The sequence below is a fragment of the Fukomys damarensis genome, unplaced genomic scaffold (assembly GCF_012274545.1).
Source record: "Fukomys damarensis isolate Sample0158 unplaced genomic scaffold, DMR_v1.0_HiC HiC_scaffold_23, whole genome shotgun sequence".
In the NCBI taxonomy this organism is placed as follows: domain Eukaryota; kingdom Metazoa; phylum Chordata; class Mammalia; order Rodentia; family Bathyergidae; genus Fukomys; species Fukomys damarensis.
Genome location: NW_022900935.1, coordinates 45,050,296 through 45,062,060, shown reverse-complemented (window position 1 = coordinate 45,062,060; position 11,765 = coordinate 45,050,296). Strand labels below are relative to the sequence as shown.

General features: G+C 46.6%; 1 protein-coding gene across 2 annotated transcripts in view; it reads right to left on the bottom strand.

The window, feature by feature from the left end:
• Gnb1 (G protein subunit beta 1) overlaps positions 1-11,765 on the bottom strand; it is a 34,090-nt gene that overhangs the window by 16,631 nt on the left and 5,694 nt on the right. For both annotated transcript variants that reach the window (XM_010627750.1, XM_019207970.1), the window contains exons 2-4: positions 8,884-8,985; positions 3,759-3,797; positions 2,279-2,385 (exon numbers count right to left, since the gene is read on the bottom strand). In XM_010627750.1, the coding sequence (XP_010626052.1) occupies positions 2,279-2,385; positions 3,759-3,797; positions 8,884-8,940 (203 nt within the window). In that variant the 5' untranslated portion in view covers positions 8,941-8,985. The remainder of the gene's footprint in view (positions 1-2,278; positions 2,386-3,758; positions 3,798-8,883; positions 8,986-11,765) is intronic.

The window sequence follows — 11,765 nt, the reverse complement described above, 5'->3', positions numbered from 1 at the left end:
AAAAAAAAAAAAAAAAAAAAAAAGAATTAGGCCAGGGCTGGGGATGTGGCTCAGAGGTGCTGCGCCTTTCTCACAAGCACAAGGTCCTTAGTTTGGATTCCCGATACACACACACACAGCCATGTACAGTACCTAGTACTCTGAGCAGGAAGGACACTAACATGACCTGTCCAGGCTCCTGGGGTCTCCCCAGTGCTCCTCCAAGCCAGAGCCGGATGAGTCCTGCTGGTTTGCAGCCTTGCTTTCCTAACGCACAGTGCAGGAGGCCTTTTCCCATGGCTCTGGCCACACCCTGCTCTGAGCTCCTGGGCCATTGGGCTGTGGTCCATGTGCTGCACAGATTTACACTGATATTCTCACATGCATAGGTCACATCTTGCTTACCATCTCCTTTGTTACTGGGGATCGAACTCAGGACCTTGCGCTTATAGGCAGGTAACACCACCATTGCGCTAAACCCCCGCCCTACCATCTCTGTTTGTTTTTTGAGCCAGGGTCTCACTATGTAGTTGAGACTGACCTGGAACTCACTGTTTAGCCCAGGCTGGTCTTGAACTCACAGCAATTCTCCTGCCTCAGCCTCCTGAGCCATCTCCTCTTGATAACAATCTCAAAATGGATGGGTTAGTAAGAACATTTTCTTTTCCTTGTCTTACGATTTTTTTTTCCTAATTTCACTTTAGAGTGATAACACATTTGGGGGGGGTACTGGGGATTGAACTTGGGACCTTGTGCTTGTGAGGCAGGTGGCAGCACCACTGAGCTAAATCCCTGGCGACAACACATTTATTTACTACTAACTTTTCAGGACATTAGATAAGTGCCCAACCACTAAGCCACATCCCCAACTTTTTTAAACTTTGAGCAGCTAGGTTACAAGTGTCCACCACCACACATGGCCAATACTTTTTTTTTTTTTTTTTGGAACTGGGGATGAACTCAGGACTTTGTGCTTGCGAAGCAGGCAGTGGCACCACTGAGTTAAATCCCTGGCCCCATGGCTAATACTTTTAATTTTCATTTATTTGTTTACTATTTAGCTGTATTTATGAGATGGGACCTCACTGTATAGCCCAGGTAGGCCTTGAACTTGCCACCTAGCCCAGGCTGACATCAAACTCATGTGATCCTACTGTCTCAGCCTCCCAAGCATAGGGATTCCAGGACTGTACCACCCTACTCAGACTACTTTTATTTTAATGGGCAATGGTCTGCATCTGTGAGGTTAATGTTTACATTGAAGAATGATTGAACCGGGGGATTAATACAGCCACTACCTCTCAGGCTGACTTATCATGCTCGGTAGTGGGAGCATTCAGAATGTGTTCTAGGCTGGGATGTGGCCCCATAGTAGATGCTTGTCTACAAGCATGAGGCTCTGATCGAGTCCCCTTGCAAAAAATATTTAAATCAAATCAAATCAATCTACATTTCAGAATTCCAAAGAGTTGGCATCCATATGGAGATCCATCAGAGCACAGCTCCCAGCCCTTCCCAGCCCACCATAGCACTAGCACACTGTGCTCATCTGTACGCCAATTGTATGGGGGCCTGTATGGAACAAACTAAAGATAGAAGCTTTTGTTCTCCAGCTGTTTACACTCTAAAGCAGACAATTCCACGAACAAAGAAAAAGCCAAGCAGAAATTCCACTCTGGCAATTGAACATGAAAAAAAAAAAAAACACAATTTCAAAGAGGACTATCAAGACTCCCATTAGGTTGAGAGAGCATGTTATAGGTCCATGAGTTGAGCAATGTTTTATTTAATTACTTGGGTGTAAAAGGCAAAAGGGACAGACCGTCTAGCATCCTCCAAAAGTAGGGAAGAGACTAACAGACTCCAAGAGCACAAGCCTAGGGAAGGACAAAGTCTGAGCAGGGGCACAATACAAAGTGGGGACCAGAAGCCCTGAATGGAGGGCTCTCCTGATGCCCAGGCACGGAGGTGTGGATAGCACTCCCATCCACAGGGCACTCCACACGCCTGCTGGGCAAGGCTGAGAAGACCAGTTCAGGCCTTTACACTGCTGCCTTAGGCCAAGGGCAGAGAGCTAAAGTTCCTGTGATCTGGAGAGCAGCATGTAGCAGAGCTGAGAGAACACAGCCAGAGCCGGCATAAGTAGGACTCCATGGTGGACTGAGGACATGCAGCCAGCCAGGGGAGTGGAACTGAGGGCAGGCAGTGTGCTCCTGTGATTGCTGCCCCTGGCTGCCTGGCATCCCAGCCCAGGAGACGAGGCAACCCACACATCCGTGGGGCACCATTCTGCACATACCTGGAGTCTGTGCCCCAGTGCATGGCGTAGATCTTGGCTAGATGCCCCCTCAGCGTCCTCCTGGTGCGCATCTGAATTCTTCCCACTGGGTCAATGTTGTTTGTGATCTTAAAAATAAGAAGAGTTCCAGCAGATTAATGTCTGTGAAGGAGCAACTGGACCTGTAGCTCTCCTGCTCTCTTGGACCAGCTGGATCTGTGGTGGACTCTGGGGTGGCACCTCCTCCCCTCACATGCACCATGCAGTGCTAGTCTGCATGGGCCCTGACCTCTCTTCTCACTTTTTCCTCCTTCTGGGAGCATAAAGCAACCATACAGTGTCCAATTCAGCAGCATCTGGCACGAGAACAGTGCTGCATGGCCACAGCCAGAGTCTACTTCCCAATATTTCCATCGACCTCAGATCCCCACCTTCACTACCCAGCTACTCCCACTCTTCTCTAACTTGTCCCCTGGCAGCCACAAAACTATTCAGTCTTTATGGAGCTTCCCATTTTGGATTATTTTCTCTAAGCAGAACCACAGAATGTATGACTCTTTATGCCTGGCTTGTGAGGGATACCTGTGCTTGTGTAACTGCTGTGCTCCTTTTCACAGCTGAATAATACTCCACTGTGTGCACAAACTGTAGCCCACAAAAGCTGTACTTCTCTGCCACTGGGAACCTTGCTCAAGCAAACGTGGTGCCTAGCAGCCCTCAGCAAACCAGCAGTTTTATTTTTTAGGGTTTTAACAATCCAAGGACCAAAACTATGAAATGGAAAAGTTCTCCGTGCCTGCATCATTCCTCGCTCACAGTGTCTCACCGCACATCTCACAAGAAGGGCAGGGCCGTGTGGTGACACAGACTGCAGCACACACGTGTGTCCACCAGTGCTGTGGCAGAGCAACTGCAGTGCTGGGACCCCAGCTGCGGCATCACCTCCCTGTGTCTGCCAAGCAGAACATAGCGCAGGGAAGGCTGCAAGCCCCGCTGCAGGTCTCGGAAGGTGTCCTGACCATGCGTTTGCTTGAAAACCACTTTTCAATACTTCCAGGTATATCTGGCAGGACATTTCTGGTCACGTGGTAATTTTATGGTTAACTTTTTGAGAAACTGCCAAACTGGACATTAAAAACTGAAATTCAGGGCTTGGGATTTAGCTCAGTGGTTCCACTGACTGCCTCGCAAGTTTAAGGACCCGAGTTCTATCCCTAATACCAAAAACAAACAAACAAAACAAAACAAAAAAACCCTGAAATTCAAAGGCAGATTCTGTCATTGAGTACAACTATTAACTCTGTAACAAGAGGCAATTCTTTAAAGCTAGAGAGCTACTATTTTCCTCTAAGGAAAAAAAGCCCACTACTCCTTCTGGCCATCACCAGGAGGAATTCTGAAAGCAGCATCCCCAGGACACCCCCAGGCTATAGCGGGGATAAACAAAGCACAGCTTGCGGCAGAGCACCATGGGGTGGCCACACAGGGCACCTGCACTTACCTGTGAGAGAGTTGCATCTGCACATGCTTTCCGAGCATCCTAGGAAGTAACAACAAAGGGATGATCAGTCCAGGCCCAGATGTGCACTCCTAGGCCCCAGCACACTGAAAGTGCAGAGGCCCAAGCAAGAGGAAAAGCAGTGCCCAGTGTGGAACACTCCTTTCCCTTCCCCACACACCTAGTCCATGGCTGCCTGTGACTATCTAGGCCCCAAATGCAAACAATTCCCAGTGCCCAAGCACAACTACACTACACACCCTCCTGAGCCAGCAAGGACCTGGGCCTGGGTGCTGCCACTCTGGCTGTGTCTTCCCTTGGGGACAGGGCCCAAAGCAAGACAACTCTGAGACCAGCTGTCCAGCCAACAAATGGTTCCTTTAGACAGCACTGGAGGACTTTGTTTTCCATCATTAAACCTCCATTCTGTAAGGAGATGAGGCACCTGGAGTTCTGACTAGACTTTCTGGCTCTTGCTATCTGATCATCAATCTGTGTTCTCATCTATACAACTTAGGGAAGCAGGTGAGACATGTGACAGATACAACTATGCAGCCTCAAACTCTCAATGATCCTCCTGCCTCAGCCTCCCAAGTGCTGGGATAGTAGGTGTGCACCATCACACCTGGTCTGTATTTGCATAATTAAAGATATTTATAATGAAGGAAAAGATGATAGCTTAAAAGGTTCAAAATTTGGGTTAAGGCATAAATCAAAGGACTCATGACAATTTCAAGTAAGGGAATGTTCTCAAGCTGTTGTCCTAGGACAGTGCCTGCATGTCCCCCGGTTCCAGGTAGGGCGTTCCCCAACAGGCTTCAGGGGCAAGCCGCTTCACTTCAGAGGGTTCTCACTTCATAAAGCCAGCAGGAAGAATTATAAACTGGTAACAGGGAACCACACTGAACTTACATTACTGTGTAAATATATCTAACCTCTAGAGTTCACTATCTTCAACAGAACCGTCATTACTGATTCTGCACATATTTAAAACATGGAAACCCCGTAACCAAGTATTTCTCCTCCATCACTGATCAATCTGGAGAGTGGCTGGTGGGCAGTTCAGCGGTACAGTACCTGCCCAGCCCAAGGTGGTGCTGGGTCCGAACCACAGGACCACCAGAAACTGCTGTACAGTGCACAGCAAGTCTTTGTCAGTGAGCTTTTCCTGCTGAGCATGAAGATCAATATTTATGAATATCATGCTCATCACACTTCCTGATGTCATATAGGCTTCTGCTTTGAAAAAATAAAAAGAATGTCTTAAACAGAGAAAAGAGAAGCCAGGCTTTAACCCTGGCTGGTGTCTGGATGTGCTCAGGACAGGCTATAGCAACCCATGGAACATGAGGGACACCCAGGTGGCTGAGTCCCTGCTGTCTGGCTGCAGACAGGTATGAACATAGGTGCGGCACTTCTCAGAGCAGGAAGAAGAGGGCTCCTGGGCAGAGGCTGCAGCTATGGAGACAGAACCATGCCTCATAGATTCATCTCCAACGTCACAAGACGTGTGGCAAGGGACTCATCCCCACCACACGCAGTCCATCTCCCAAGACCCAGGGCAGGCAGCACACACAGGCTGCAACTGGCCATGCCGGTGAGCAACTGCAGCAAGGACAGCCCAGGACCCAAACAGCCCACAGCCTCCGGACGGACACGTGTGGATTGCAGCTGGCGCCACAGAGGGAGCCGGCACCTGTGTACATGAGGCTGCTGTGTCCTACTAAGCCTCCCTTGGAGAGCCCATAATAACACAATCAAGAACTGAAAGGTCCTTTGGTTCTTTCAGCTGACAAATCTAAGAAAGTAAACAACTCAGAACCACCAGCCCTTTCTCGCCTGGTTCACATGCTCTGCAACCTTCCTTGGACAGTTAGAAACATTTTCTCTCGACTTTCTCTCTTTCTGAGCTGGGGACTGACCCAGGGCCTTTGTACTCACTGAACTATACCCCCAGTCCCCACATCCCAACTTTTTTTGAGAAAGGGTCTCACCAAGTCACTAAATTGCCCATGCTAGGCTCAAACTTGTGATCCTCCCACCTCAACCTTTGGAGGGCTGGGATTACAGGCATGTACCACCACACCTACTTGTTTTTTATTTTCACTTGTTTTATTTTTTTTAAAGGAGTTTTCCCTTCCCACTGGGGTACTGAATTTAACAGTCTTCCCCTCCAATGTGGCCAAAGACTCCATGCAAAAGGAAGCAGCACAGCCTGAGCCACAAGCTGTGCAGGGCCCACCTCTGAGGGCATCGCTGTGCCCTTAGTGCTCTCTGGGTGCAGACCTAGGTGTGGCCTAGGTGTGAAATCTAAAGGCAATACCATCTTAAATTTTGCAGGGCTGAGGATGTAGCTCAGTGGTGTTTGTCTGCCTGGCAGGTGGAAGGTCCTGAGTTTGATTCCTGGTACTGAGAAAAAAAATTAAATTTTGCGGTGGATGAATAAAAACAGATCAACGGTACACCAAAATGACTAGATACATGGTAAGATGTGACTGCTGACCCTGCTGTTTTGAAGGCTGACAGGGGTGGGTGGGGTGGTACCAAGTGTCATGTGACTCCCATGAAGCCAGGAGGCCCCAGAGCAACGACTTACAGCCATCAGAAAAGAAGCATCACACAACAGGCTGATCACACTGCCAGACACTATCTTTGAAGTAAACTTAAAAATAGTAATTTCAGGTAAATGTTTTAAAACATCTGTGTGGCCCCTCAAAATTCTGATTTCTGTATTTTTAGCCATCAGATTTTTGGGACAAAGAAGGAATATAATCTCTTGTTTGCTTTACTTTTTTATTTACCAAAAACAATGCTGTTACAAAATGAACTGCACTAAGCTAATTTTCTTTCTTTTTCTTGGTATCAGATCATTCAGGACCTTGTGCTTACAAGGCAGGCAGCAGCATCACTGAGCTAATCCCTGCCCCCACCTTTTGGTACCAGGGATCAAACCCAGGTCCTTGTGCTTGTGAGGCAGGCAGTAGAAAGACTGAGCTAAATCCCCGGCCCTCCTGCCCCTTTTAAGACAGGGTCTTGCTATATAGCCTAGGCTGGCCTTGAACACACAGTGATCCTCCTGCCTGAGCCTCCTGAGTGCTGGGATTACAGCTGTGTGCCACACCCAGATGAAGTATACAAATTTTAGGGGAAGGCAAGTGCATGTGGTGGCATCTGCCTGGAATGGCAGCTATGGAGAAGGCCAGGGCAAGAGGACTCCAACTTTGTGTCTGGCCTGAGCAATTTAGACCAGTGCTGTCTCAGCATATAATAAACATGGGCAGGGTGGGGCTCAGGACCAGGGTACAAGCCTAGCATGCACAAGACTTTGGATTCAACCCTCAGCACCTCGAAAGTGAGCATGTGTGTGTGGGTAGGGGGGTATATTTTGGTTCTTTCTTTCTTTTTTAATTTTTTGAGACAGGTCTCACTGTGTAGTTCAGGCTGGCCTTGAACTCACTATGCTGTCTAGGCTGGCCTCAAATTCAGGTGATCCTCCTGCTTTAGCCTCCTTGGTCCTGGAATTACAGGCTTGTAACACCATGTCTGGCCACTATTTTTCTCGAACTCCCAACAGCATGCTTGAACATATGACTGACTGGCTGTTTAAAAGAAAATAATTAGCCTTACACTACACTTAGAAAAATAAACTGTTCAGACATGTACTGAATGCTATTAACTTCTTGGAAAGTGCAACTCTGAAGGATAGCTAAAGCATTTCAGATGGTAATGGAATAAAAGAGAAAGCTCTTTCAAATAACAAAACTCCAAAATACACTGAATATTGGGTTTTTCATGAGGAGCCTAACTCCTTTTCTCTTGTTTTTCATACTTGTACTAAATATTTTTCTCTCTTTTTTTAAAGCAAAAAATAGTTACATTTATCATTGGGATCTTGTACTTTTACATGATATGTCTTAGTTCTTATTTTTATTTTTCTATAAAATGTTCACAAAAGTGGAGAAAGAATTCCTTTCAAATCTTCTCTTTTTAAAAAAGCTGATGGATCTAAAATTTAACATTATATATCAGTCACAGATTAGAATTTATTGCTCAGGGGTAGGCGTGCAACTCTGCTAGAGAAGTTGCCTGGCATGCAAAAGGCTCTGGGTTTGATTTTGAGCACTGCCAGAAGGAAAGGAAGAAGGGAGGAAGAGAGAAAAGAGGGGAGGGGGAGAGGAGGGAAGGAAGGAAAGGGGGAAGAGAGGGAAGGAGGGAGGGGGAAGAAAGGGGAGTGGGGAGGGAATACTTCTAATGTTTTTGAATTCTGTGAAAGTAAATCTTTGAGTTTATACTTAACCAGAAATTTCTGATCTATCTAGCAGTCTTTTCAAAGTTGTAGGTTCCAAAAATCATCTGAAGGGAATATTACCTTTCCAAAAAAAAAAAATAAATAAATAAATAAAAAAAGGGCATGCCTGAAATACCACCTTTTTATTGTTTTTGTTAATATTCCCCTCCCATTTTGAAAGCACCCTCTCTGCCTTCCTCTTAGCGGCCAAGCTCTCTGGGAAGGGCAGATAACTCCCACAGTGAATACGAGGGGCTCACAAAGCTAATTCCCAAAGTGAAGGCAAAAAAGTGCAACCAATACTTACAGAAATATTTTGCAATCCTTCAAATAACAAATTATAGTATGCAAGACAACAAAATCCTGAAAATAATGCTTACTAGGCCAAATATCTGATCTGTAATTAATACCAATTAAGGTCAACTTGCAGCCTGGTGCGGTGCCTACACCTGTAATCCAGCACTCTGGGATGCTGAGGCAGGAGGCTCACAGGTTTGAGCTCAGCCAGGGTAACATTTAGGAGACCCTGTCTCAAAATAAAAATAAAAAAGGGCTAAGGAAGTAGCTCTGTGGATTCAATCCCCAGTATTTAAAAGAGAGAGAAAGAGTGCTGGGGATTTAACTCAGTGGTTCTGCCATTTGTCTTGAAAGTACAAGGTCCAGAGTTGGATCCCCGGTACTAAAAAAAAGAGGGGAGAGAGGGAGACAGGGACAGAGGGGTAGGGAGAAAAGGAAAGAGAAGAAAAGAGAAAAAAAGAAAGTTCCCTTTTGATGTAAAACCCAAGCACCACCCTGCCACCCGCCTCCCTGCAGTGGGCAACATCTGCCCCAACTACGCACTCTGATCTGGTTCTTGAGCTGCTCGGCCTCCTGCCGGAGCTGGTCAAGCTCGCTCATCCTCAGGTCCTCGTGCTCTCAACGCTGCCACAGAGAATCCGGGATCTGGAACAGACAGCACAGAGCGCGCTGGGTGTGAAGACACAGATGAGGCTCAACGCTCCGGTCATGTTATAAACCAGAGACCTTTTGCTCAGCATCTGTTCAATGTACACCACATTAGCCTGGGGCCAGGGTGAGGAAACAGAACTACTATATCACTATCTGTGAGGCAGATGACGTCCAGGAATAACATACTGCTGCAAATACTGGGGTAGACTGAAAAAAAAAAAAATGATGTTAAGAAGAGAGTTTCACAAAGGATCTGGTCTCCCCATGAATCAAGAGCATTAGACTCACATTCACAACGGCTGCCATGCAAAACCCAGGGGCGGTTACTTTAGAAGACAGCACTGAAGTAGCTTGGCAAACCAGCACTGGGAAACCAGGGCAGTGACCATGAGTCTGGGACCACGAAGATCCCAGAATGTCCCCAGGGCAACTCCAAAAGACACCCTCGATGTACAGCAGTCCTCTGTGCCCACTGAAGGAAAGGAGGCCCTGGAACCCCAGTGGGCTCAGACTCCTCTCTTCTTCTAGGTACCAACTGAGTCTGGCCACTGTGAACCCTGCATACCCACTCAAGTCAGGCACACAGTGCTCCCCAAGTCAAAGGCAGAGAAAAATACTCCATTAAACGATACTTCTTTTCCCCAGAGGAGGCAAAAGACCAGGTGGCATTTTTGACAAAGATCTCAGCTGATAAGTCAGTCATAATATAAACATGACCTAAGCACCACAAGATGAAGACAGGATTACAACTTTTTAAAATTACTTTTAAGAACAGAATTAGCTCCCATAGACAAACGTGATTTATGAAAGGACCTCAATTTTCCACGCAGATTGCCATGGGGCTAACATACATACATCAAACATCTAATTAGCGGTAGTTATTTTCTGGGAATTGAAAAACACATGGGGGGTTGTCTAGAAGGTTCAAACAATTGAACTGTTAAAGTTCCTCAACTTTCCTACTCTACATAAAAGCACCCCAAAATCACTGTACCAGCTGTCACATTATCTATTCCTGATATGCACAACAAAACTCTCCCAGCTGACAAAGCACCTTGGCCAGTGTGTCAGGATGGACAAGGACAGGAGGGGGATGTCAGCTAGGTGCTGAAGGCAGGGAGCGTCCTCAGGATGCCATGGGCAGCCTCCAAGACACAGCTGCAGACTGAGGCAGGCCCTGCACAGAGCAGGGAGGCAGGGCACATGGCAACACTTCCAGGAGGGCTTCTGAGAGCCATGCTGGTTTCCAAAGGCCTTCAGCGGGTCTTTGAATCACAGGGAAAAGGTCACCATGGGAGAAGGCCACAGGCCTCCTGGACACAGATCACTGCTGCAATGCCACATGGTGGGGACCGTTCCCTCTTACAGGAAAAGCCAGCTGATGCTTTTCTTTTTTTGTTGTTTTTTGGTACTGGGGATCAAACTTGGAACCTTGCCCTTGTGAGGCAGGTGGTGGCACCCCTGAGCTAAATCCCAGCCCTAGCTGATGCTTTTCTTTGGAGACAGTTTCATTGCGTTGCCCAGGCTGGTCTTGAACTCCTCGGCTCAAGTGACCCTTCTGCCGAAGCCTCCCGAGCAACTAGGGCTACAGGGGCTCCACTGCCCTTGACTCTTTCTTTAGTTTACAGAGTGTGAGAACTTACATATACAGACGTTGTTGTGTAAGAGAACACGATACACAGAAAATGCAATGATGTTTCACATGGAAAGCTGTGCTGACCTGTCCACGGCACGTTTTTGCCTCACATGTAGTTCAGGTGAGGCCAGGCTTATTGCAGAGCAACACTCAGCTGTAACCCCCCCACCCCTTCACACAGCCTGAGGAAAAGAGGCAGCTGTGGCTCTTACAAGGAATGGAATTCAAAAGTTCTACTTATTCAATGAGTGAGTGGTGCCTCCTTCCAAACAAACTGGAAAGCTGAGGTGGCTTTGACAGCATGAGCTAAAGCAACAATCCTGAGGACCCAGGTGAACAGGAAGGCCTTCCTGAGCCGCCCAACCACTGTGGCTCCCATGGCAAGGGCTGGGAGCCCCGCATGCAGACAACTGTGGTGGTGGATGGATGAATATGTTAACATCTTTTCTCTGCAATCTTTTTTTTTTCCTTTTTCTTTTTCTTGGTACCGGGGCTCAAACTCAGGACCCTGCACTTGCAAGGCAGGTTGACGGAACACTGAGCTAAATCCCGGGCCGCTCTGCAATCTTTTTAAAAAATTAAATATTTGGGCTGGGCGTGGTGGCGCACACCTGTAATCCCAGCACTCGGGAGGCTGAGGAAGGATGATCGCTGTGAGTTTGAGACCAGCCTGGACTACAATAGTGAGTTGCAGGTCAATCTCAACTACATAGTGAGACCCTGTCTCAAAAAAAAAAAAATTAAATATTCTTTTTTTGGGGGGTACCAGGGACTGAACTCAGGACCTTGAGCTTGCAAGGCAGATGGCAGAGTCACTGAGCTAAATCCCGGCCCAAAAATTAAATATTCTTTACATATATTACAGAAGAATGTTTATGTAGCAACCAACAGGCTGTATTTCCTAAGATTAGAGAAACAAATTTACTAAAAACCTAGCCATGCTTTTTCATATTTTCTTTTTTCTCAATATTTAAATGTAGTATTGTATTTCTTTTTTTTACAATACCCAGTAAGCGTGAGGGAAGTGGATATATTGCATATATCTATATCTATATCTATATCTATATAGATATTGCATTTATATATATAAAGTATATATATAGATAAGTATATATATAGATAAGTATATATATAGATA